This window comes from Giraffa tippelskirchi, chromosome 4, assembly GCF_054371585.1.
Source record: "Giraffa tippelskirchi isolate mGirTip1 chromosome 4, T2T-mGirTip1v1.2.pri, whole genome shotgun sequence".
Classification (NCBI taxonomy): Eukaryota; Metazoa; Chordata; class Mammalia; order Artiodactyla; family Giraffidae; genus Giraffa; species Giraffa tippelskirchi.
In genome coordinates, this window is record NC_137278.1 from 201,450,622 (window position 1) to 201,478,494 (window position 27,873).

General features: G+C 50.6%; 1 protein-coding gene across 2 annotated transcripts in view; it reads left to right on the plus strand.

Moving 5' to 3' along the window:
- The window catches only part of CACNA1C (calcium voltage-gated channel subunit alpha1 C), a 384,443-nt gene that overhangs the window by 229,318 nt on the left and 127,252 nt on the right, over positions 1-27,873 (plus strand). For both annotated transcript variants that reach the window (XM_081589902.1, XM_081589903.1), the window contains exons 4-5: positions 14,358-14,497; positions 18,046-18,185. In XM_081589902.1, the coding sequence (XP_081446028.1) occupies positions 14,358-14,497; positions 18,046-18,185 (280 nt within the window). The remainder of the gene's footprint in view (positions 1-14,357; positions 14,498-18,045; positions 18,186-27,873) is intronic.

A 27,873-nucleotide genomic window follows, 5' to 3' on the forward strand; every position in this document is an offset into this window, starting at 1 on the left:
TTTTCCCCCTTTAATTAATTTAAGCTTTTTTGATTAAGTGACAGCTTTCATCACTCCTGGCAGCTGCTGAGAGACAAGATAATTTATAGATACACTGACACTGTATGATTAGGACAAGTACCACAAATAACAAACGAGAGATACACTGAGCAAGCTGATGGCCCTAACTCATCGGTGCCTCCCCCACCTGCCTGGCGAGTCCCAGGTAGACTTCCGCACGTCAGCCTGTGGTACCCCCACCTCTGAAGACCGCAAGTAAACACGGCCCCACCCCAGTGCCCCAGGGCTTTCTCAGAGCTGCCTGGCTCTGCTGGGGAAACACTTAACTCCTTAAGTCCACTGGTCAGAACTTCCTGGCCAGTTACCAGGGTATCCTTGGGGGCTTGGTCCAGGCAGGACCCGGGACACAGGTGGTCCTGGGCCGGTCACTTCTGGTTGACTTTGAACATGCCCTCCTCCTCCCACTGGATGCCATGGAAATGCCACCATTGTCTCTGGGGCTCACGATGGAAAGGCTGAGAGTCACTCCTAGGCCCCCAGCAAGGACAGTAATTAAATGACCCAGGAAATACAGGCTCTGTCCTCCACCCGTGGCCCTTCACAACTGTCCTGGGGGGCCACAGTCCATGGGTTCACAAAGAGTCAGATACAACTTAGCAACTTAGCACTGCACAGCATAGAAAATCCTAGTTGTAAATACACAGCACCCCCTGTCTTAAACCCTCAAGAACACACCTTGTTACCCCTTTCTCGTGTCAAGCAGAGGTACTCATGGGTGAGCCTCCCCCTCTTGCTGGGTGGAGCATGTGTCCTTTTAAGTGTTCTTTGTCTCAGGGTGAAGGGCACCCTCCCCGGGTCAGAAAGGGTCCACTTAGCAGATATTTCTCGTGCAAGGGGTGCTGTGTATTTACACCTAGTATTTTCTGTGCTGTACTGTGCCATGCTCAGTAGCATCCGACTCTTTGCAACCATGTGGACTGTAGCCCCACCAGGCTCCTCTGTCCATGGAATTCTCCAGGCAAGAATACTGGAGTGGGTTGACATTTCCTACTCCAGGGGATCTTCCTGACCTAGGAATCGAACCCGCATCTCCTGCGTTGGCAGGTGGTTCTTTACCACTGAGCTACCTGGGAAGCCCTGTATTTTCTAGGCAGGATTAATTGGGGGTCAGCCCTGTGCAGCCCTGAGAATTAGCAGCTCAACTGGAAGCCAAGATTCCCCTTCACCTGGAGGTCCAGCCTGCCATGCGTGGTCTCTGCCCACATGGCTGGAGGGAAGGAGGAGGGGACCTGGGTTCCAGATGTTTAAGTGGACAAACCACACTGAGATAAAGGGGCACCTTGTCAGCTTCTGGGGGCTGGCTGCTTGAGGAGCAGAGAAGCAAAGCCATGAGGGTTCCTGTGAAAGAAGGCGTGTTTGTGGCTGGTTCTTTGGTGGCTGTTCTTGGCAAAGAGCTGAGTGTGAAAAATTGAGGAGAGCCTGGGAGGAGTCAAGCTCCAGGACTAGGGGAAAGGATCAGTCATGCCATCCACATTCCTAGCACCTCCTGCAGCTGGTGCAGGGCTCAGCTGACCACAGGCATCCGGCATCACACGGTCAACTGCCAAGGGGACCTGCCTCATTGGGGCACCCCTGCCTCCCTGTGCCCGCCTGACAGCCAGGTCATCTGGTCCGGGTTCCTTGGAGGAGGACTTCTTCTCCCTGAGGGATATTGGGAAAACTGGGGGAAGGACATGGTTCTACTGAGCCAAGTCACTTTATGCTTTCAAGATATTTTTATTTTAAATATCTGTAGATTCACAGGAGCTTTCAGTGATAGGACAGAGAGGTCTGCTATGACATGGATGTTTGATCTCTTGTTATGGTCCAACGGGACTCTGAGACTCTGCACTTTTAAAGACTATTGTCTGTCTGTTGTTCCCATTGGGTCATTTCTGTTCTATCTTCAAATTCACTGAGTCTTTTCTCTGTTGTTTCCATTCTGCTACTGAGCCCATTCACTGAATTTTTAAATTTCATTCATTACTGTTTTCAAGTCTAAAATTTCCTGTTTTTCGGCTGAGGTGTTCTATTTCTTTTCTGAGACTTTCAATTTTTTCATTGTTTCATTGCTTCAAGCATGTTTGTAAATTGCTTGTTAAAGCAGTTTTATGATGGCTACTGTAAAATCCTTGCCAGATAATTCTAACATCTGGGTCATCTCAGTGGTAGTATATGTTGATTTTTTTTTTCTCATTCAAGTTGACATTTTCCTGGTTCTTGGTGTGGTGAGTGATTTTGAGAGCAACCTGGACATTCTGGTTGTTATTTAGAATCTTGTGTTATTGCTGGCTTGCCACATAACTGTACCCTTTAAAATGGCTGAAATGGTAAATTTTATGCTATGCATATTTTATTGCAATGTGGAGTGAAGTTTGTCTTGCTAAGCTGCCCCTTTGCTGGGCCCTTGGCTAAAAGAACTGACCTCAATCATGCATGTGTTGGTTTGTCTGCACCCTCTGGCATTTCTCTGTTGCCCAGAAGCCTAGGGAGTTCACCCATGTGCCTTTCCTTGAGTGCTGAGGCTCCTTGTCACTGCACCTCCTTGTCTTCCTCTTACAGTCATCTTATGTTTGCTTTGTTTGTAGTGTCTGTGGATTTTATTTGCACTTTGTGGGAGGAATGGGGATAATATGTCTGCTCCATCTTTCCAGAAGCAGAAGTCTCCAGGTCACTTTATTTTATGGAGCAAGTTCTGCCCATGTTTCATTTCTGCTGCCAGCCAGTGAGTCTCCCTCATTTCCACACAGTGTATAAAACTAGGGCTGACAGCGTCTTCTGTTCGAGGGTTCATACTTCTACAATTGCCTGTTGACATTTCTAAACATTTCCAGAGCAGCAGAGAAGTCCCCAGTGTCATTCATCATAGCATTTCACTGCCCATCGTCTCCATTGCCCCAGGCTCAGTAACGCTAATCCCCGGTGCATTTAACGAGTGCCCATTCACGATCATAAAGTTACTTTATTCTTTGAGTGCGGACACTTATCAACTTGTCCTAATCATGGCTTTCCTCGGCTCACGCCTGCTGTCCCATCCACACTTTATCAGCACATATGATCAAATATGCTTGGGCTGGATTTGCCCTTTCTTTTTCATCATGATAGCTGACTTTTAAAACCCTCCTGGGGGCAAACGCCCTGGTGTGGCATCCAAGGCACTGGGCTTTGAGTTGGGGTATCTGGGTTTAGTCCTAGTTGCACTACTCACTGGCTAATCATTCGATTCCCCTGAGTCTCAAATTCCTCGTCGTTAAAATAAGGGAAGGCGAATTGGGCTGTCCCTCCAGGCCCTTCCTGTGGGACCAACTCCACGTTCAGTCCACTCCCTATTGTTGAATTAAAGATGTTATCTGACTGGGGTGTGAGGCAAACGTGTCCCTGACAATTATCTGCTGTTGGGGAGGAGCCACTGGCAGGTGGACAGTAGGTGCAGAATTTCAATTGAAACACCTATATGGGGTTTGTCCCACATAGTTTTTCTGTCCCAGAGATAGTTTTTTATCTCTGTTGACAACTGTGTTTGGAGCAATACACAAGTTCTAAGAGGCTTTTGTCCTTCTCCCTTGAAGCCAGGTGCCTTCATCACACATCCTCTTCGGCCTCTTCCTTTCCATCTCCCACGACCCCTCTACTCCTTCCTTCCTTCTTTCCTGAGTGCTCACCTGGGCAAAGCATGTCACCTGTGCTACCCAGACATGGAGAAAAGAGCTAAGGCATTGCCAGGGCAGAAAGAGCCAACCACAGCTGTGCCCAAATCCCCATCAGAGTGAGGGGAGAAATAAGGCGAGAGAGGAAACAGGGCAGGAGTGAGGCCATGGAGCAGAGATGAATGAGCTGGGCGGCTCAGAGAGATGGAAAGGCAAACACAAGAGCAGCGTCTGTCGGGCGGGGTTGAATCATGGTCACCTGCCAGCCGCCAGGGCCCAGCAGGCTGGCAGTGCCAGCTTCTCTCAGGCTCTGGTCATTTGTAGCTTCCAGCCTGGGATGGCAGGACTGGGTGTCCTGCTCCTATTAGAGTTGGCCAGAGGGACTAGTCCCGCCACAGAGCAGGTGGCCTGGCTGGTCTTGAAGCCCATGGTCTTGCAGGATCTGCATCACCTCAGCCCCTGCAGGGCATCGTGCCGGCTGCCCCCTGCCCACCCACCCCCCAGCTCTGGGAACAAGAGCCCAGCCTCCCATTGTTCCTTGCAGGAAAGGGTGGAGAACTAGCCCCCACCCCACACCACCCAAGCATCTGGCTTTAGGAGGTTTTCAAGAAAGAGATCCAGGAAGTTCAAGGCGATGGATCTGGGAGGTTCGTGTTGATGTTTCACTTCCAAGGACCCCGATTTCCATGGATCACTTTGTGCAGAAGAAGCCAAAACCAAACAATTAAAGGGAAAGGGAATAGACCAGCCTGGAGTACAAAGCACCTAGACCCTGCCTATGTGCGTGCGTGTATGCATGCATGTGTGTGTGTGCATGCATGTGCACACTCAGCACATGTGTGTCTCCCAAGAGATGACCCTGTGAGGATACCTTGTCCTTTGCTGCCCCCCACGTCAGTGCCTCTCAGGTCTCCCTGTGTTTTCTGAGGGGTGGGGAATGAGGGCGGATGCCTAGCAGGTGGGAGACAGAGGAAAGCAAGGGCTCATCGAGGAGACAGGCAGTGACTGGAACCCCCGGGTAGGGGCGCTGAGTATGCTCTGCTGTGGGCTCCAGGCCCCAACTCTTCTACTGATCAGGTCGTTTCAGTTCAGTCACCTCCAGTCCTCAGCAAGCGCTCGGTAAACCATCTCATCTCTTTGAACCGGGGGATAAGTACCTTGATCAATGTGTAAACAAGTAGATATAACAGATGCCTAGCAAACAGATTTCCTCCATTTCCAAACTGCTGAAGCCAGATGGAGGGACTATTTTGAAGGCAAAGAGAGTGTTTGATCCAGGGGTCTCTAATCTGCCAACTGTGACCCAGCACACACTTCTACACAGCGGTGTCACAGGGTGGGTAAGACCCAGCACATGCTTCTCTACACAGCGGTATCACAAGGTGGATAAGATGGGACGGCACCGAGGAAAGACTGAGAAACGTTCAGTTTTGCCCAAATCTAACAACTCAAAATGTAGGTGACCTTTATAATATAAGCTAAGAGGCTGGGGGAAAGAGACATTCTGTAACACAGGCCAGCTCTTGCACACACCTAGGCTCTTCTGGAGAATAAGTGAGTGAGTGAATGAGTGAATAAATGACTGAATGAATGAATGCATGAAGGACTGAGTGGCTGCATGAATGAATGAGTGAGTGAGGGAATGAGTGACTGAGTTACTGTGTAAATGACTGAGTGAATGCGTGAGTGATTGCAAAATGAGTGAATACAACCTGACAGGCTGAGGCTGGCCCCTCATCCTCCCCAACCCCGCCCATGCCCCCCACACCTTTCCCCTTGGCTGCATTAATTGCTGTGTGAATTGATGGCGCCTGTCAGATGGAGCCACCTGAGATGGAAATGTTCATTTATTGGCACAGATGGGTGTCAGCTCAGCTCTGACGGATGCTCTGCCGCGGCTCCGAAGCCCATGGTCCTGGAACCACTCACGGCGGGACTGCAACTGCTGGATCTGCGCCTTGACCACTGTTTCAGGCTGGAGATGGCCATGCTGTCGTCTCTCCCAGGTCCCACGCCACATGGTCCCATCCTGCCATGCCTGCCCCGGGCTGGAGAAGGGCTCCCTCCCTCCATCAGCAATGCTCCCACATCCTGCTGGTTCGGCCATTATTTGAATATAGGATTTCCAGTGGAGACTGTGAGGGACAGGAAACCAAGCTCCTGGGGCCCACCCTGCCCGAGGCCATGCAGCCAAACTGGATAGTCAGAGTTCAAGCCTTGGGCCAGGCGTCAGCAGCCTGTGGACCCTGGACAGGCTGCTTGACTTCTCTGAGCCTCGGGCTTCTCACCTGTGGTGGGGGTGGTATCTGAGACCAGCCCCCTGGGACAGGAGCTTGTTAACTGAGAGCATCCACACATGGTGGCCACTCCAGCCACCCCCTACTGTCCTTACCCCTTCAGTGTCTCCTATAAAAGGACTGACCCACCGTCCAGGCTCCTGGTGAGCCAGCACCTGGGAGCAGGTATTTCCTGAGAGGTGAACTCTGGGGAGGGCGCCGGCCCCCTGTGCCGGGTGAGTCCCCTGGGTGTAGATGCCATCCAGGATGCGCGAACGTTGAGTGGGAGCTCCACCAGGACCCGCCGTCTCAGAGGAAAGCCCGGTCCTCTAGATGTTCCTCACTTTTCCCAGATCACAAGACACCACACGGTCTGGGGGCCCAGTGTCTGGCCTGGATCCTGGGAGAGACCGAGGTGCCCTTTGCCTCTGGCTGGTATTGGGAAGGGGCATCCAAGCTCACTGGTATAATGGCCTCATGCAGACCTCGCTGTGTTGCGATGGCCTCTGTCCCTTCTGACCCTACCCCCCACTTGGCTGCTCTGATCCGGGCACTGCTTCTTCAGCTGCAGGCCCCAAGGTGCTGTATGTCTGTGGACTGCATCAGAACTCGGGTCCCTGAGGCCAGACATCTGACCCGTCCATGGGCTGTTTGATTCTGTCCCAGCCCATGGAGCCTGTCCCCGCAGACCCTGGGCCATGGGGTAGGGGTGGAGAGGGTGGCAGCGGGGAGCAGTGACTCAGGGGTGGGCATCAGGCCAGAGGCTGCTGGTGCTCTGAACTCTGGCTGAGTGCAGCCACCCTGGAGTCACACGGGGACTTCCAGCCACAGGGGCCAGAGGTCACTAGGACCCTGGCTGCGGTCAGACAGAGGGTCCGGGTCACTGCTCTGCTTTCCGCACAAAAGGTAGAGAAATGGTCAGCTCCTCCCAAAGGATCCAAGTCTCACACCCTGCAGGCCCTTCCTCCCAGGCCTGTTGGACACATCCCTCTATGTGCACCGTGGGGGGCTCCCACTACACACAGGGTCTCTGAGGGCAGACCTCAGGCTTCATGGGTGTAACTTCAGGAACCTTACCCCAGGACCTCATTCTGGACATAAACCAACTCCGACGACATCACACTTTTCTTTCCTGCTCTTGTGTATCTTCTCTTCCTGGCTATTCTGCCTTTTACCTCCTTTCCATCTTCCAGCTTTCCTCTCTAGCACTGTTGAAAATTTTTATTTTACTTTTTAAATTGAGATCTAGGCTTCCCTGGTGGCTCAGACAGTAAAGAATCTGCCTGTAATGTGAGAGACCCGGGTTCGGTCCTTGGGTCGGGAAGATCCCCTGGAGGAAGGCATGGCAACCCACTCCAGTATTCTTGCCTGGAGAATCCCATGGACAGAGGAAGCCTGACAGGCTGCAGTCCATGGGGTCACAAAGAGTTGGACTTGACTGAGCGACTTAGCACAGCACAGCACATGGCTTATGTATAATACTATGTTAGCTTCAGGAGTACAACGTAGTGATTCATAATTTTTGAAGGTTATACTCCAAGTTACAAATATATTTCTGTATATTAATTTTGCATCCTCCAGCTTTGCTGAATTCATTGATGAGCTCTAGTCGTTTTTTGGCGGTGGCTTTAAGATTTTCTATGTATAGTATCATGTTGTCTGCAAACAGTGACAGTTTTAATTCTCCCTTTTCCAATTTGGATTCCTTTTACTACTTTATCTTCTCTGATTGCCGTAGCTAGGACTTCCAATACTATGTTGAATAAATGTGGCAAGTGGGCATCCTTGTCTTAAGGAAATGCCTTTAGCTTCCACTGTTCAGTAGGTTGTTGTTTTTGTTGTGGTTTAGTCGCTCAGTCATATCCGACTCTTTGTGACCCCATGTACGGTAGCCCGCCAGGCTCCTCCATCCATAGGATTCTCCAGGCAAGAATACTGGAATGGCAGTATTTCAGCATTGGCACAGGCAAGAATATATGCCCTCCTCCAGGGGATCTTCCCAATCCAGGGATAGAACCCATGTCTCTTATGTCTCCTGCATGGGCAGGCAGATTCTTTACCTCTAGCGCCACCTGGGAAGCCCTGACAATGGTTTATGATTCTTTAAATGTATTGTTGGATTCAGTTTGCTAATACTTTGTTAATGATTTTTGATCTATGTCCATCGGTGATATTGGCCTGCAATTTCCATCTTTTGTGCTGTCTTTGGCTTTGGTATCAGGGTGATGATGGCCTCACATAATGATTTTGGAAGCATTCCTTCCTCTGCAATTTTTTGGAACAGTTTCAGAAGAATGGGTGTTAACTCTTCTCTAAATGTTTAGTAGAATTCACCTGTGAAGCCATCTGGTCCTGGACTTTTGCTTTGGTAATTGGTCAATTTCATTTCTGGTAATTGGTCTGTTCATATTTTCTATCTCCCTGGTTCAGTCTCGGGACACTATATATTTCTAGGAATTTTCCCACTTCTAGATTTTCCATTTTATTGGTGCCTACTCAGTTATAGTCATGTCTTAATGATCCTTTGTATTTCTGTGGTGTGGGTTGTAACTTCTCTTTCACTTCTGATTTTATTCATTTGAGCCCTCTCTGTTTTTTTCCCAAAGAGTCTGGCTAAAGGTTTATGAATTTTATCTCTTCAAAGAATCAGCTGTTAATTTCATTGATCTTTTCTACGATTTTTTAATTCTCTGTTTCATTTATTTCTGCCCTGATCTTTACGGCAGCACTTGGATATAAAACCAGGTGGTCTTCCTTCAGAGACAGGGCTCCCAACACCATGCCCTGAGCCTCACCTAACATGACAAGGCGGGAGGACAGGTGGGAGTCTGGCCGGTGTCTGCATGGAGCAGGAGACGGGCATCCATGCTTACCTGGCACCTGCTGTGAGAGTCAGGGCCACACACCAGACTCCACCCATCTTCATCACAACCCTCTGAAAAGCATCACTGGCATCACACTTTGTGAATGAGGACCCTGGGGATCAGAGAGACTAAGGGACGGACCAGAGCCCACACAGCCAGAGAGAGCAAAGACTGGACTCAAATCCAGATTCTCCACATTCCTAACTTTCCAGGACAGTCATCCTGTCCACATAGAGGCTGCACCTCCCTTTGTGAGAACTCCTGCTCCACCAGTGTGTCTATACCTGCCTGAACCTGGGATCTGGTCGTTTCCATAAAATGTTGATGTGCTCATCCCCGGGCCTGTCCCAGCCCCAGTTAACCTCATCTCTGGACGGGGCCCAGGTTCCCCAAGAGGTCAGCGTGGGTGGCCTCGGCCCAGCCTTCGGAGCCAGGACCCGGGTTCGCCGCCCCTCCATCCTCTGGTGACCTGTGACTCGGCATCAAGGGGTCCAGGCTGTTACTGCTGCCAATCAGAGATGCTGACCCCTGATAGTGGATCACCCTCCCATGGAGCAGAAGGTCCTGATTGAGTTAAAACCCCATCTCCTTGAAAAAGCCCTATGGGGTGAGGAGTATGGATGCTCCGGGCACCCACTGGAGTTATTTGGGCCCGGAGGCTCCCCAGAAAGCTTGGGTGACCATCTGGCTCCACCAGCTACAGAGGTAGCTGCTCTGAGGTCACTGACCTGAGGGACACCTTACCCCCGACCCTTCCCTGGAGCCCCTTGTGGTCTATGGACTCCTGGGAAACACGTATGCACCAGACACTGAACTCCCCCTGATTTCTCATGGCCAGGCAGAGGAAGGATGAGGCATTCATTTCACAGATTAGAAAACTGAGGCCCAGAGAAGCAGCATGCCCCCCCCGAACAGAGGCCTCTCAACCTAGTTGGGGTTTCAGGACTGAGGTAGGCGTGGGCTGGGCCACATGGAGGAGAGGGTCACTGCGGGGCCTGACTGCCAAGGCCCTTGGTGTGGCCCATAAACGCTGAGCAAGGTGACTGCTTCTCGAGAACGCACAAGGTCCAGCAGGTGGACATGGCCTGCTCCCCATCAAGCCTCTGCTGGGGGCGCCAAGCAGAGCCAGGCTTTCCATGGGACTCAGAGCGAGACCCCTGGCCTGGATCCACTGAGCTGCAGGGTCTCCTCACCTGCAGAAAATACATCGTTTCTGACAGTCAACGTGAGGATGGAATGTGTGGGTAGGAGACTCTGAGCAGCTCTGGAGCGAGGCGTGTGCCCTCAGACCTCGGTCCCATCTGCTACCAAAGTGTAGGAAACACTCTCATTTCAGCCAGATCCTGAATTAGACTAAAAATGGCCCAATAGCCAAAAATGTAAACTGTATCTGGTGACGGAGTTTAAATTCCTAGAAGACACTTTCATTGCCTTTTTCAAATATTAACATTTAGTTTTTCATTTGACTGCACCAGGTCTTAGTTGTGGCATGTAGAATCTAGTTCCCTGACCAGGGATCGAACCCGGGCCCCCTGCACTGGGAGCATGGAGTCTTAGTCCCTGGACCCCTAGGGAGTCCCTATTGCCTTTAAATAAAATGCTCATATTATTTTTATCATCCTCCCAACTCAAAGGCCAGAAAATGTAAAGCTGAGCAAAACCCTTTTCAGGGAACTTATACGTGTTTATAAAACATATTGTGATGGTAATATTTTTAATATTTTCAATTAACCCAGCAGTTCGGTAACTTGAAAACTCTGCTTCGTAAATGAGAACATGTGAAGGCAAAGAATAAAAGACTTACTTCACTAAAGTCACAAAGCAGCTGAGAGGTCATACCTGGTCAATATCTTCCCACCTGAAGTGTCACCGCCTCTAAAAAGCCCATAGTTGCAACTGGTTTATTGAGGGACAAATGGGGTTCCCGTTAAGAAAGAGGGTTGTCTGAGAGGACTGGTCGGGTTTCAACGGCCCAGCCAGAACAGCTGGTGGCCAAGTCCCGGCCGTTAGAAGAGAGGGAGTCCCTCCCTGAGTGTCTGCACTCCGGTCCTCTCTCCTCACTTGTCTTGGATGGTCGCTAGCCTTCCCACCATCCTCCATCCTGTGCTAAGACGCAGTGGACTTGGCAGTGAGTGAAATACCACTCTCTGCTTCTCTTGGGGAAATCCATCAGTAATTAGACTCATTTTTCAATTTTGCCACCTAGAAACAGAAAATGCCCATAAACCTCCCCAAACAGAAATCAAATGTAGCCGATTTAATTACCAAGGAGTAAACAAGGTGATTCTGCCTCTGTAAGACAGGCAAATGCGTTCGTAACTGGCTCATTAAACTACTGTGAGGCGGAGGCGGGGTGGGGAGCAGACACGGGCTTTCATGGGAAGGTGATGGGCTGGTGCTACCAGGGCAGGGGGCTGGTGTCAGGGACCACGGGGCGGGGGAGGGGAACAACCCAGTGGTGATGGCACCTCTGCAGACAAGTCTGTGACCCTGAGGCAGGCCTTGTCCTTTCTCACCAAGACCCTCCTCTCCTTCCCCAAGCCCCACCCCACCCCCCACCCCGGCCATCCTGTAGGAAGAGGCTCTCAAGCTTTCTCAGGTGGGTTTACCTACAAGGAGTGGGTGGGTGCTTTGGGAGCCTCACTGAGACAGAATTAGGGTGACCACAGCATCTAACTCATCTGGGATAACCCCCATACACTGTGTCCCCATGAATTAGTCACAGGCTCTCTTTCACTCTCAAAGCTGCCCTTGTTTGGATGGTAAACTATATGGCCACTCTGTGCATCTGGCAGGGAGGGGACAGGTTGTAAGTCGGCACCGATGGATAGATGGTCATTGTGTTGAGAAGGATGCTGAGGTCATGATGTGGGTCAGCGGGTGAGTTCACAGTGATGGCTGAGTGGTGTCTGCTGGAGTTGGGGGGCAGGATGCAGGCAGGCCAGCAGGTAGAGGCGGCTTGTGTCCAGGGTCTCTGTGGCCCCAGCATTCATTGTCCTATCTACCATAGGGTTTATATCCACAAGTCAGAGCAGCAGTATAATACAAGGACAGTGAAGACTATGTTTAGGGAGCCATTTCCCCATCCAGACGGGGAGAGCAGGAGCTGGCAGCTAATCCCCTGGCTCCCCCCACCCTCAGCCCCAGACCCTCATAGCCAAGGAAGCAGTGCCAGGAGGACTGGGTTTAGGCATCACTGCCCTGATGGGCTGCACAGCTGTGGGAGGGGACCAAGCCCTCGGTGCTCCCCCGACTTGGGATGTCAGCGTTTCCTGGATACCTGGGCTCCCTTGGCACAGATCAGGAAGCCCCCTCCACCCCACATGGGCTGGCATTCATTCTCAGCATCACAGGTGGATACTCAGGGCTTTGTGCTTGTTTTTAGTGGGTCTGCATGCACTTCAACCAGTTCTCGAGGTCAAAGAAACAGGGGGTCCCTGCTGAACCTCAGCATATCCTCAGGGCACAGTGACCCCCAGGACTCAGGCCCGAGGAGGCCGCAAGGAGTTGTGAACTCACAGGCCCAGAGGCGCCAAGGCATCAGCCTCCTCAGTCATGCCGTTCTCCGCCCCGGATGTTTCTATGGCAACATATGGTGTTTTGAAAGGATGACCAAGCTGTTTCACTTGCTTACGCTTTCTTGTTTGTTTTTTGGTTTTGAAGAGGGGGTTGGAATGAATTCTGTAAGGACTCTCATACCTCTAACGTCAGGGGGAACACAGCGCTACTCACAAGAGCAGTGCCACATGCATACTGACACACTCACCCACTGCACAGATCACTGTGCCTGAGCTTCTTGGCATCTGGCACCTGCCTCTTCCCTGGGTTCTTGTCTGGATCCATCTTCCTGACTTCTGGGCCCTTTTCAGCTCTGGCTCAGACCCTTAAACCTGAGGGGTCTTGTCCTGCTTGTGTCTTAGGGAATAAGCGGGACCAGGGAGGCAGAGAGATGAATGGACCTCGGGCCTTGGGTCAGGAAGTCCGGAGGGTCCTGGGTCCCAGGTGTGTGCTTTCCAGGCCTCACCTTAGTGTTCTAGTCTCTCCAGCAGGGAGGTAACTCAGATCATCTCTGAGTTCCTTTGTCTCTCAGACCCTGTGGTTGTACACAGGACACTGTCACTCCTGTCTGGAGACAGTTTCCATGACGTGGAAGCGCTGCCTCAGGCCGAGGCCGTCCTCAGTGGGGTGGAGCCCAGCCCCAGCTCTCCTCTGTCCACACACTCTCCAAGCCTGCTTGTCCAGCCGCCCCCATGAGCCCAGCTCCCCTCTGAGCCCGCCCACCATTCATCTGGCACCAGTAGCGAGTCCAGAAGGGGTCTCCCAACCTTGGTGCCTGGAAGCGCACATTTGAGACCTTTCCCAGAAGCCTCTGGGGCACTTGGAGTTGAGGACCAGTGGCCCACGTGCTGAGGAGGCCGGGTCAGACCCCACGGCCAGATCTCCTCCAGTCTGTCTGGGTGGGGCCCAGGGTTCTGCCCTTTTTAACTTTGCGTCCCCAAACCCTGAGCTGGGCTCAGAAGGCCACCACTGGCTCAGTGTCTCGGGGACAGGGAAGATGGGCTTGGGGGGCAGTGTTGTGGTGAACCAGCAGTTCGCCAGCTGGGTGGGCTGCAGATGGTGTGTCCTCCCAGGATGCCCCATCCACAGTGTGGGCGGGACCTGGGGGTCTTCAGTGAGCTCCTCCTGACTAGCCAGGAGGGGCAGTGGGTCTGGGGTCTGAGCTGATGACTCCTGGAGGCCAAGGCTCCTGTAGAGCAAGCATCCATGTGTGAAGGCCACGGGCAGCCTCCGCCCAGTGGGGTCATGACGGCTTCGCATTGGGGCTGGCCTGGGAGAGTAGCTGCTGGGGCCGGGGGTGGGGGGTAGATGGTGAATCAGCCCTGAGTTGGCTGGTGCCAAGCCAAGTGTGGGCTCCTGGAACAGAGCTTCATCCACAGCAGGGCTCTCTTAGTGGGCGGAAGGTAAGGCAGACCATCCCACCCCACCCCCATCCATTGCCCACCCCATCCTGGGAACGCTGGGGCCCCTGCTGACCTGGTCTCGGTCTTTGGACAAAGAGTTTTGTTTTCTGAAGGAAAGGTCCGAGCGCGGGGGCAGCTACCTCTGTCTCCCGACCGTTGGAGGTTCCCAGACTCCACTTCTGGGTTTCAGGAGGCTGGGCTGTAGCTTCTGGGTTTGTGACTCAGAACTGTGGCACTTTCTCTGCGCTTCCAACTCCGCCCTCAGCTCTCTCATCCTGAGTTCTCTCCTGAGAAGTTCAAGCAGGTGTTCACTGATTAAAATGTTTCTCAAAGGTGTGCAGTTTTCCCACCACCCTAATTTCTGCCTTTTAAGACTAGGAGACTAGTGGATCTGAGCGTGTCTGTGGAATGGACTGTGGGATTGGGGATGTGGCAGAGGTCCCTCCCAGCGTCCCCCCTGATCGGACCACAGAGGGGCCCCTTCTCCACCAGCTTGGGGGACTTGTGGGGTCAGAACTTTCCAGACCCTCCCCAATCTGATGACTTTCTCTCTTTACTTGTGTTTCCTAGGAGCGGGTGGAGTATCTCTTTCTCATCATTTTTACTGTGGAAGCATTTTTAAAAGTCATAGCCTACGGACTCCTCTTTCACCCCAACGCTTACCTCCGCAATGGTTGGAACTTACTAGACTTTATCATCGTAGTTGTCGGGTGAGTACCAACTCCCCCACCGCCAGCCAGCATGGCCCCTTCCCTTCCACACGTATCTGTGTCTTTTTGATTTGATCACAAGGGCCCTAGGCTTCAGGCCAGACCAGAGGATCTATTAAAAATCCCTCTGAATTCAGACTTTCTACAAAGGGAGGGAAGCTATTACCTGGAACGGTCTGGTGCTGCTCCCACCTTCATGCCCACACCCGCACACACACCTGCACAAACTCACACAGGTGAATCGAGGGTTTCTGCCGGAGCCCAGGGTCCTCTCTGCAGTCGAGGAGAAGCCTCAGGTCTTTTATTCCATCTCCAGCCTCACCTGGCCCGTGTCCCTGGACGTCTCCCTCGAGGTGAGGCAGAGCAGGTGTGTTTGGGCTGGACTTGACCCTGCAGCCACTGTGAGCGAGGGGCAACTGGCACATGGAAGCCGAGTCGCCTACCTGCAACTGAGGGTCCTCACTCAGTGGGTGACTGGGGCTTGTGGGCGATAGGAAAACAGGACTAGGAAGGGCCAGGGGATTGGACCAGACGCACTTCTCGGGAGAAGAGTAGGGAGAGAAGTGTAGGAGGACGGGCACCACCTACGCTCAGAAGCAGAGCAGTGCCGGCATCTGCAGGAAGCCTTGGAGTCGTGATCTCTTTGTCAGGGCGTTGGTAACTTCGGGGAAGATTCTCTGTCAAATGTTGGTACAAACAACCCCGCATGTGCTGCTGGAGATGCAGGTGCGGTTGACCAAGCTCCTGCCACTCGTCCATCCATGCAGGGCAGGGTCCCCACGCCTCAGGACTGACCTGGCACTATCTCAGACCCACCTGGTACTCACGCCCTCTCCAGCCCCACAGCCTCCAGGGTCAGGTCCGTGTGCCAATGGGCTCTTATCTAGGGGACCATCCCAGCCATCCCAGGGCAGACGCTGCTCTGGTGGCTTCCCCAGAGAGAGCCCTGCTCGGAGCCTGTGGGCATCTGGCCTCTCCTGCAGGAAGCAATGGAGCAAGTCAGGGCCACGTGAGAGCGAGACCCTGTCTCTGGGCATCTGGATGGCTTCTCGCGGGTGTCTGAGCAGTGTTAGGGTTTTCACCACTGTGCTTTTTGTCTAGCTGATGCGTGACGCACTTTGCAGTAACGTAAGGGACACTCTGGAGACACGAGGGACACAGAAGCTCCTGAACTGTTAGCCACGTGTGGACGTCGGGTGAGGAAGCAGCTCTACAAGAGGTTCTGCCGCTTCTGTTCACACTAGGTGAACAGAGCAACAAATGAGTGCGTTGAACTGACTTAGCAAACGATGGCGAAGGCCTTTAGGGCGGTTGTTCCTCACGCCTCTGCATCCTTTTCAATCCAGCGTCTTCCTCAAGGCCTGAGTCTCCTGGGAACCTTTCACAGACTCGCAGGAAAAGCCCAGGACTGAGACACCATGCTTCTGGGGCTGGCAGAGGAGAGGGGCCTCACGGGGAAAGGAGTTGCATTTTCTCCCATCCGCAGGATGGACTGGCCTTGGTCTGTGCCACGTGCTGCCGCATCCACGGCCTTCCTCTGCGTGGGGTGGGAGCAGAAGACATGGGCAGACCTCAGACAGGGCCCCAGACCTCAGATAGGGCCCCTGCTGCATCTCTGTTTGCATGGACTCTGCTCCTCCTGCAGAGTGGACGGCTCGCGGGTCAGCCCAGATCCCACGTCCCATCTGCCCAGGCCGGGCTGTCAGATTGAGGAAGTGAGAGAGGCGTCCAGACTCGGCACCCTTGCAGAAGTGCTTCCATCCAACTGTTCACAATGCAGAGGCCATGATACCAGCCCCGGCTCACTTGTGGTCCACCAAGGCCCTCTGGCTTTTTCCCACTGATCACACACTCGGTACCCGGTTTCTTCTCCCCGAGTTGCTAAGTCTTCAGGGCTCTCCATCCAGTCTCGATCTCGACCCATCCTTCTAACTCAAAATGTGGCACACACACCCCCATGGAGGGCATGACCCAAACACCTCTCTTCTGCCATGCCCACCCCCCGCTCCCCTCCTCCCAACCCTTTACCTGGACCTGCCCTCCCCCAACATGCCCCATTCCTTTTGGAAGTGGAAGCATCTCCTAGGAACAGTGGGGACACAGCTGCTGAACCTCAGAGTCTCTGTGAGCTACACCCCCCACCCCCACCAAGTGGCCATGGAGCCCTCCCCATCCCCTGCCCCACCCAGGAACCTTCCCTGCCCCCACTGGGCACTCTGGAGCCCTCAGTAGAATGCGTCCACTCTGACCGTCTACTCCAGCCTCAAGGGCCCTCACTGTGGTTCCATCTCCCTCCCAGTACGGGCCCTGCCTCTTGGCTCACAAGCCCTCCAGAGACTGTTGTCCACTCTGATAAGCTCGAATGTTGGGCTAAGGAACTGACAGACATAGTCTGGGGTAGGAGGACCTCCTGGAGATGGCCCCCCACAAACATCCCCATGTGCTCCCAGCCCTGGATGGTGGGGGGCATGAAGCACTGTTTTCACCTCCACGGTGTCTGAATGAGGAGCGGCATACCAGCCTCCGCAAGCGGACACCTTCGAGACCCAGTCCCAAACTTTCTACGCTTTCAGGGTTGACAGAGGGGAAGGCTGTTAAGTCTCCATTCCCCTCCCTGAATAATATTCGTGGACATCTTGTACATCGATAAGCGTGTTCCTTTCTTCCAGGAAATTCTAGGAACCCAATCTGGTTTAGATTGGGGATGTTCAACAGACGTGCAGACTGGTTTCCTCAGTTTCAGTAGAAAGAAGACTTCTCCGTGGAGAAAGGACCTGGCTCTCCCCAATCCTGGCCACCTCTGCCTGGATCAGAGGCGTCGCCAACTAACACAGGGAACCGTCCAGCTGCCAAGCTGGGGTGAAGGCCCTAGAGCAGGAAGGATGTCGGACATGGTCCAGGCGACTCGTCAGAACTTCTGGTTGCAGCCCTCGCTGTGCAGACAGCCTGCTCAGGGCCCCTGAGCACAAAACAGACCGAAGGGAAGCCGCTCATCCCCTGTCTCACCACCCTCTCTTGAATGCACGTCTGTCAGCTTTGTCCCCATCAGTCCACCAGATACACCTGCTGCCAGGGTCTCAGGGGGCCCTGAGGCTTCTAAGCCAGTCTCCCATCCTTGTACCTGCGGCACTGCATCAATTTCTGAAGGGCCCTTTGTTTCTGCCCAGGTTCAGGTCAAAGCCAGGGGCTTGTCAGGAGGGAATGTGGTTCCCAGGCACACAAGCCTGGATATCATGGGGGCAGAGGGCACCAAGAAGGGATGGGCCCTGGCAGCAGCCCCCGCCTGCCTGACACTCTGCCCACGCTTCTGACAGCCGAAAACCCAGCTTGATGCCGGCACCGGGCTGCCAGGACCTCGTTCAGACCTCTCCAGGCAGGAGGGACCTGCCTCGATGTACCGTCATCTGATGAGAGTCAGACCCTCCCGCATACCCAGACTTCCCTGGCTGGAGCCGCCTGCAAACACCACTGCCTGGCATCCCTGGAGAAGTCGGAGCCCTGTCAGGCAAACAGGACATCCTGATGTTCCCTCTCTCTTTCTATTCCAGGCTTTTCAGCGCGATCTTAGAGCAAGCGACCAAAGCCGATGGGGCCAACGCCCTGGGAGGGAAGGGTGCTGGATTCGACGTGAAGGCGCTGAGGGCATTCCGTGTGCTGCGGCCCCTGCGGTTGGTGTCCGGGGTCCCGAGTAAGTAGCTCATCCATTCAGTCATGTGACCTCTCCACTGTTCCCACTCACCCATCCTGAGTTGCCAAGGAATCTGGTTTCCTCTAAACAGAGGGTTTCCTTGAATGGGTCCCTTTGTTGTGAAGACCCCAGCTCTGATGTGAGTCCATTAAAACCCACCATGGCTCCTGTTTACGTGCCCCCTGGCTGAGACAGCTGCACAGAGAAGACCCTGTGGCCATCTGAGCAGCCCAGCCCCCACCCCAGGCCCCCGGGGCTGGGAATTTAAACACATTTGCCCCAGAAGAGCAGAGAGCTAATCCCCCAGGCTCTCAGGGCACAGAGCTGACAGGATTATCTCTACTGTCTGTATTTTTTTCAAAGAACAATCAGAAAAGCATCAGTGGATGTTCAAAAAGTCCCATTTTGCCACCTCTCCCAACCTCTCCTCCTTTCATGTCACGTGGGGTGTCTCCAGCCTCAGAAGCTCTATTTTTGGACCTGCTGCCTGTCGAAGCGAGAGCTGGCTTTCCCCAAGGATGGAGGGTGCTGGCCTGAGTTGGGCAGATGGGCGTGGGAGAGGCTGTCCATCAGGGGATGGGCCAGGGTCGGCTCCCCATCCCCGCTCCTGCAAGAGCCCCCCTCCCGCCCTGTTGCAGAGCAGCCCCCAACCCTGCACACAGAAGGTCAGGCTCCCAGCATCCACTCTAGCGAAGCCCAGCCCACCCTGCTGCAGGCGAAGTCCACTTTCTGAGAGGTCCTTCCGCTCCTTGTTCACTGGTGGTACCTGAACCTGGGAGCTAGGATGTGGGTGCTGGGACGTGTCACTATCCACCCAGCTTGACCAATTCTGGCCCCTAACTTGAGGCAAAGGGGGTCCCCAAACCAGGCTGCAGCCAGACTAGCTTGGAGATGGGCCCAGGCCAGGAAGGCAGGGGGGGCTCTGCACCCCCCACCTTTACACGTGGATTACTACCAACCTGGTGACGTTGTCCTGCTCTGCAGGTGAAATCTGCCTGGAGGCAGAATTTTGGGGACATGGGGACCTTGTATTAACCTGTCCAGTCCCTGCCACAGCTGCACACAGTGGTGGAAACATCCTCCTAGAGTAACTGAACTGGCCACAGCAGGGAACCAGGCTCCTGACGCAGACCAGCTCTCCCCGCCACATGCACAACTTCCTATAAAGAGTTCCAAGCGCGTAACCCCTGATGTCTTAGACATATACCCTCATACCTGCCTCTGCAGTCACCTTGTAAGCCCCTGGAAGCCCAGACATGCCCCGCACTCTCTGATGTCTGCACGGTGCCTGACCTGGTCTCTACTCAGGGGGCACTCCCTGGATGGACGATGGCAGGAGTGGGGGACCCTGGGCCGTGGTGGCCTATGTTAACTCAGAGGGAGTGTAGACGTGGTCACACAGCGCAGGTAAGCAGATTCCTCTGCCTGGCCTTAACCACTGGGCACTAGGAATGGAAAGAGTGTACCTGACGGCTGAGACCCAAGACCCAAGGCCCAAGCAAAGCTGAAATTATGGGGTTTTCATGGTCAATCAGCCATCACTCAATAGGCCAAACTCAGGGATTGAGAAGGCGGGTGACAATGAGTCTGCCTGGACTCGCGTGGCAGGACTTCCATCTGGATGCCCCCCGGCTGGCCTCAGCCCCTTGGGGTCCACAGAAACGGCACCTTCTCAGGGGCCTGTCCTGCTGCTGTGTCCTCCGTCCCTTTCTGCTTTCTTCCCCCACTTCCCCCTCCACCCTCTTCCCTTGTTTATTTACTTCGCACCCCTCATCTCACGAGAACAATAGGTTTTGTTCACTACCATATTCTTGTCACCAACCTTTATCTACAAAAGGTCAGTCTTTGTGGGGGGACGAGGCCCCTCATGGCCAAGCACAGGCTCCACGTGGTGGGGGCAGAACACTAACTCCCCCAAGTGACACCAGGGCTAAAGACCTTCCTTCCCTGGGCGCCTTCTTTACTGGCTCCAAAGGGCTTGTTCTTCTATGTTGTTCGATCTTCATGGCAACTGTGCACTGAGTAGCTGAACACGCAGGCGCTGTTTCTGTGACAAATATGTTGACTGGGTGGTTTGCGGGGCCTGAAAGCCCAAGCCCACGAAGTTACCATTGCTCTCTATGTCCATACGTGTATTAAATGCCATGAAATCTCAGGATCACAGATGTGGAGGGTGAGAGATGATGGTGAGGGCACAAGCCCGTGAGTCATATATTAATTTGTTCAACAGAACCCACCAAGTGCCTGTTTCATAGAGGACTTTTCTAGCCTCACAGCAGATACAGAAGTGAGTCAGATACTGTCTCCTCAGAGAGACTGAAGTGTCAAAGAAAAAATGTTCATAGAAATGATGGTATAGAGCAAAAATAGAGATGTGCAAAAAAAAGCAGATGGGTCCTATGACCAGTGTGCTCTGGGGGACTCCATACTCTGGAGAGTGTAGGTAGCAATCAGGACAGGCTTCCTGGAGGAGGTGGCACTCCTTGGAAGAGGAGGAGAGGCCTTTGAAGAGTAGGTAAGGAGAGGCATCTGGGACCTCAGGACGAAGAGGTAGGAAAACTGTGGCCCTGGAGACATGCACAGGGAGGCAGAGGATTGGGGTGAGTCTTGCTGTGTGTGTAGAAACCGGCTGACACTCTCAGGACATGCTGTGTAGCTGAGGCTTGTCCACTATGCTCCATGCATGATGCAGTGGAGTCTGATGGACAAGTTACTGAGTATCAGTGACACACGCGACCAAACCAGGGAAGTCCCGACTGTTTATGCTCTACCTGAAGAAGCTTAAAAACTCATAGGGACCAAGAAACTTAACCTGTTTATTGAGATGCACAGACTCCCCCAGGAGGAAAATGTCCCTTTTTGATTTGAGAACAAAACGCGGGTAGTGACAAATGTCCGGGTTACCACCTGTAAAATGCAGAGGTGGGTGTCTGAGTCAGGCCCTTGGCCTCCAAGAGCTTCATTGGTGGGTTGGCTGGCCCAGTGGTCCAGAAAGACAGGGCTTTGGCCCTAATTACAGGCAGGCATACACGGCCCAAGTGCTTCTCCCAGAGCCATGAACAGAGATGGACTCAGGCCATTTTCCAGGGCAGAGTCACCCCCTACAGCAAACCGGCCTCTGTCACTGGAGGAGACACAAATGGACACAGATGCCCACCTGGCTCTCGAGACGGGCACAGGTGATACTTCAGGTATCGGTGTATTTGCCTTTCGATGGTCGCTGAGCCCTGGCCACGTGGGCTGAAAAGTGGTCGTCTTGTCCCTGAGGGCCTCAGGAGAGTGGAAGCACTATGGGCCTGCAGTGGAGACACCAGGGAGCTGAGTCTGGTCAGCCACATGACCTGCCCTTTAACCTCCGACCTGCAGTTTTCATTCTGGGAAACAAGACGGTTAAACTGTCTCAGCCCTGAAGTTCTGAGCAGTATCGTCCTGTGTTTCAGTGACAGAGAACAGCAGTGAGCTGAGAACTTCTTTGGAATTACTAATTCTAGCCTGAGTCCCAGGCAGGGAATGACCCTCAGGGGCTCCCATCATGGTACCCATCAGTCCAGACAGGGCAGTTCCCCAAACACTGACCTTGTGCCCAGGACTGTGGTGGATGGTGTCAGTCACACTGGAGACAGAGCTTCCTAAGCTCCGGAAGCCCTGTCATTGATTCTCTTTAATGTCTGGCCCTTCTGTGGAAATCCCAAACCTGACATTACAGCCAGCAGTAAGGTGACTGTCACCTGATTTAAAATAATAGTCACAATAAAGGCCACTTACACTTACAAGTGACCCATAAATGCTGGGAAGAAAAATGAGGGGAGAGGAGATGAAGACACAGTGAAGTCAGTGTTCCGTGAAGTGATCGATTTGAAGAACATGAGCCCAAACACCTGTGACACTGGGTCTGTTCCCTCTGGCTAGCTCTAGACAGTGAGTGGCCAAGGATGCTGGCATTGAGGTCCCACTCCTTAGGCTCAAGTCCCCAGAGCCACCACCTGTTAGCTGTGTGCCTCTGCATCCTGATTGATCAATAATGGGGGTTAAAATTGCATTTATGTTGAAGAGTCGTTGTGAGGATTAAATACTCAAGGGCTTGCAAAGCATTTAGAATTGTGGTCAGTGTGTAAGACGCATTTAGCAAATTTTAGCTCCTAGTATTTCTATGGGTACAACTCCCTGTCTGCTGACCTCAGGCTCCAAGTGGGACCAATGACAGGAAGGGGATACTTCCATACTTGACTTTTTAAAATCCACTTTATTGAAGCATAATTTATATTCAATAAAACTCACACATGTTAAATGTACAATCACAAATGTAAGAGCCTTACCACAGTACACTTTCACTAACACAACTCTCTCCCCTGTGTGAGCATTACACATTTTCTACTTCTTGTTCAGTTGCCAAGTCATGTCTGACCCTTCACAACCCCATGGACTAAAGTACACCAGGCTTCCATGTCCCTCACTATCTTCTGAAGTTTGCCCAAGTTAGTGTCCATTTAATCGGTGATGCCATCCAACCATCTCATCTTCTACTTACATGAGCATTATAAACCCCACCCTGTGTTAATATTTCCTGCTTTAGTAAATTGTCTTTTAAGTAAGTTATGAGAAAAAGTAAAAATGTAAAAGCTTTTATATTTGCCCACCTATTTACCATTTCTGAGACTGTCTAATCCTTTCTGTAGATATGCATTTCCTTCTGGTGTCATTTCCCGTCACTCTGAAGGACATATCCTGGTATTTCTATGAAACAGGTCTGCTGCTAATGAATTATCTCAGTTTTCATTATCTGAAGGTGTCTTCAGCCCTACCTCTTCTTGAAGAATATTTCCACTGGATACAGAATTCTTGGTTGACAGTTTTTTCTTTCATGTTAGAGATGTTGTTCCACTTTCTCTTGGTCTCAATTTTCTCTGAGTCACTGATATTCTCACCATGGTTCCCTGTATATATATGTTTCTTCTTTCTTGACTGTTTCTAGATTTTCTCTCTATCTTTGGTTTTCAGCTGGAGAAGGCAATAGCAACCCACTCCAGTACTCTTGCCTGGAAAATCCCATGAACGGAGGAGCCTGGTAGGCTGCAGTCCATGGGGTCGCGAAGAGTCGGAGACGACTGAGCAAATTCACTTTCACTTTTCACTTTCATGCATTGGAGAAGGAAATGGCAACCCACTCCAGTGTTCTTGCCTGGAGAATCTGGGATGGGGGAGCCTGGTGGGCTGCCGTCTGTGGGGTCGCACAGAGTCGGACACGACTAAAGCGACTTAGCAACAGCAGCAGTAGTTGGTTTTCAACACTGGACTGTGAAGGGCTTCACTGTATATTTGCTCTGCTTAGAGTTGTCTGAGCAGCTCAGATGTCAACAAGTTTGGGAAGTTTTTGACCATTATTTCCTCAAATATTTTCCCTCACTCCAACCTCACTCTTCTCTGTCTGTAACCCCAATTATACTTATGTTTGCCCATTTTCTGTTATCTCATTGGTCTCTGAGGCTTTGTTCGGTTTTCTTCAGTCTTTTTCTGTGTCCACAGGTTGACATTTTTCTATCAATTATTCTTCCAGTTCATTATTTTTTCCTCTTCTACTTCCATCTTTATTAAGCCTATTTAATGAGTCATAGAATCTCCATTTGGTTCCTTTTTATAGTTTCCTTTTATCTGTGAAATTCCCTCTCTGTTCTCTCTTTAGAACCATATACTCCTTTCATCTTCTTAATATGTTGTCCTTTAGCTCTTTAAACAGTCTTCAATTTGTTCTAAAATCTTTGTCTGCTAAGTCCAACATCTGAGCAATCTCATTTTCAGTCCCCTTTGACTGTTTTTTCTGGGTTATGTGTCACATTTTCCTGTTTCTTTATGTATCTGGTGGTTTTGTTCTGAATACTGGAATCATGAGTCATATGTTGTAGAGACCTGGATTCATCCACCTTCCTAAGAGTGTTGACCCTTCAGCAGACAGTTCAGTTACTGGCAGCCCTGCCATGAACTTGTAGTTCTGGACTTGTTGGTCAATATCAAGCAAAAGCCCTGGCCCCTCACCTCCCAACTCATTTGCCCTTCAGATCTTGTCACAGTTGAGTGTGATCTTGTCGGGATGGATCTAGAGGACATCTTACTCCAGGGTAAGGTCTTGGCTCCTAAGATGTACCCTTTCTGATGTTTCAGTTGATTGCTCAGGGTCTTAGTGAGATATTAACTTGATTTTTCCACTCTGGCAGGGGCATGGACACACAAGGGACCCCTACACAGACTTCTGGGGCCCCTGTCTACATCGCTGTCTCCTTTCTTCTGTCCCACCAGAGCTGCCCAGGTTCTCAGACCAGTGGGACTGCAGTAGCCTGTCTGCTCTTTCCACTGCAGTCAGGAAACTGTTCCCAGTCAGAGAACCAGAGTGATTACTGTTTTCACCTCTGAGTTTCCATTCTCTCAGGGATCACAAGCCTGAGCTACTTCATGTCCACTTGGGGAAAACAGTTGCCTCTTATATTTTTGTCCAGTTTTTTAATGATTATGGTGAAAGGGCTCGTCTGGTAACAGTTCTTCCTTTTGGAAATGGAAGTGCACTTGACTTTTAAACCATAAAATGAATAACTAGAATGTTATCAGATGTAAATCATATATGTTATATAAGCTATATATATATATATAATTTCTGACATAATATAATACCATATTATATTTACAAGGTATATATTAATGTATTTGTCACACATTTATTGAGGACGTACTGTGTATAAGCAACAGTAGTAGTTGAAGGAAGGAAAAGGTATTAGAATCTTTCTTAAGATATTTGGAAAATAGCAACCCAGAAAAATTTAGAGCCTGAGACAGTTTTCTCATCCAATATCCTCATGTTAAAGATGTTGAAACCTAGACCCAAGAAATTGACATGACTGTCAAGGTCACACAGCTATTAGTGGAGGAGAGAAAATAGCCTGGCGTTTGTTTTCCAGTAAATCTGAAATCTTTGGAGATTTTCCCCCTATAGAAAATCTGATCCATGCCAAGATCTCTATTGATTCATTAGTGATTTGAGCCAAATGGGAAATAAGTCAGTCTGGAATCCTAAGAACATACATAGAAAGGTTAATTTGTGCTGTTAATTCATGACAACCATAAGCTGTCAGCAATAAACAGGCCTGGTTCTTTATTAAACTCCACATGAAGGACAGCCAGGAAGAAGCTGTGGGTTGCCTGGTGCAATGGTGTTTGATGGGAGAAGAGTTAGCGAGCTCTCCTCAGGGCTCCTTAGGGATCCATCCAACCTGATAACTCACAGTGAGTATATCTCACTTGCCACCAAAATCTCGGAGACACTTCAGTTTTCCTGAAACCCACATCTTCTACACCTTTCTGAGAGAAGGAGCAACCACAGCCCAACCATGATCCCCCCTCCCATTCAATCCTGTTATCAGGCACATCACTCTGCACACAGCCAGTCCCCAGGAACTTCTCTCCAAAAAGCCCTGTCCAGGGTCCAGCACTAGGAGAATTTGACTGTCAGAGACTTCCCAACCCTTTAGAATACACCCATATATTCAAAGATTTCCCCAGTGACCTGGTTCTGGGGTGGGGGAGTAAAGAAACCTATCATGAGGGGACCTCCCCAGGGAGTTTCTTCCTGAGGAAGCACAGGTCAGTTTTGCTTTCTGAAGTGGCAGGTGGGGTCATTTGGATTAACTATCCTGCTGGGGACAATTAGAAATCTCTGGGCAAAATACTCTAAATCTTCTTTTCTAAAACTTGGAAAAGATGCCTGACAAAAAAAAATAGGAATCATCTCCAGAGAAAGACAACATCATCAAAGTTCTCCAGATTTTTTGAAAGATCAGTTTTGCAAAAATAGAGTCTAGCCCACACTACAAAAATAACTAGGTCCACAGTGAGACAAGACAATGTGAATGAAAAGGAGCAGAAACTATAAACAATGGAAACAGACACACATGGGATCTGGATATTGGAATCATTAGATATTGACTTGAAAATAACCACATTTACTATATGCAAAGAGATCAAAGACAAGGTCAGTGATTTTCCAGAGAACCAGAAGATAAGGAAATGAACTGAATGTAAGATTTAGAAATGAAGAATATGGTAGCAAATATGAAAATGCAGTGAATTGATTGAAAGATTTGGCAGACTGAAAAAGGAATTATTGAATTGTGGTGAACTCAGAGGGAAATCTGGAGAGTAAAGCACAGAGAATCAAAAGAATGGAAAATACAGAGAATGGGAAAGGTTAGGGAGTAAATGCTGAATTTTATGATTTTTTTATTTTTTATATAATTTTAGATGAGCTGTTTCAAGAGTTTTTTTAATTTAATTTTATTTTTTGGCCACTCGCCATGCAGCATGCAGGATCGTAGTTCCCTAGCCAGGGTTTGAACCCATGTCCCCTGCATTAGGAGCACGGAGTCTTAACTGCTGAGCCACCAGAGAAGTCCCTAAAGTGGTTTTTTTCTACATTTACTGATAGACACAGGATTTTGTTTACTAACATGGTGAAGTACATTTTAACTTGTTATTGAAGTATAATACGGTGGTTAACTTGATAGAGGAGGAGCTACTCCCTGGAGGGGCATGATCAAGGCTTCATAGAACTGGTGATGTTCCATTCCTAGGTTGGAGTGACAGTTACATGGCTTCATTTTGTAATAAATTGTACATAGTAACATCTTTCTGTTTTACACTTTTCTATTTGTATATCTCACAACTTTTTTCACAAGCTGGGTCCTCAGGAAACTGGAGCTACTATTTCCGTAGTCTCCATTTAGCCATATTTACTTTCTCCTAATATCAGAATTTTTAAAATAGCTTTCCTTTGAGCTCCTCTTTCCAACTCATTTTGCTAATACAAACAATTCAATGTGAAGGTTGATATTTTAATTACTCTTATAGTTTGTAATTTATTAGGCAGCAGAGGACCCACTATCCCTCTTCCAGGTCAAAACCCTCCTTTCATGCTTACTGAAGCACTTGTGGGATGCAGAAATTTATTAAGATGGAAAGGTTAAATTAAAAGTAAATGAAAATCTCTAATGAATAAAGACATTTTAATAAGAACATGCAAAATAATAATGAAGCTAGAGACTAAAGGAGCCATCCACTCAAGAGCTCTTCCTTCCTTCATCAGGCACGCTTGAACCTCTGGGTGACAGGCTTACCCCTTAACCCAAGAGACAACTATTGCCTCCCTCGTTCTAAATCTATTTGCTTTTGAAAGCCACTAACCGTATTAGACCATTAAAAAGTGTCCATTGCTTCATTAGTCAAGTGAAGCCACAAAGCGTGATCTGTGAGATTCATCATGGCTCCAGTTTCTAGCTGGTACAAACTTGTTGCCGTAGGTCAGAAATAAGGCCCGTCATCTCAACCTGATGTTGATGGTGATGGTGATGATGGTGATGATGATGATGATGGTGATGACAGTGATATTAAAGGTGATGGTGACAGTGATGATGGTGATAATGATATTAAAGGTGATGATGATAGTGATGATGAGGGTGGTGGTGATGATGGTAATGTTGATGGTGATGGTGGTGATAATGATAATGGTGATGATGGTAATAATATTGAAGGTGATGATGTTGGTGATGATGGTGATATTAAAGGTGATGATAGTGATGATGATATTGAAGGTGATGATGATGATATTGAAGGTGATAATGACAGTGATGATGGTGATGATGTTGATCAT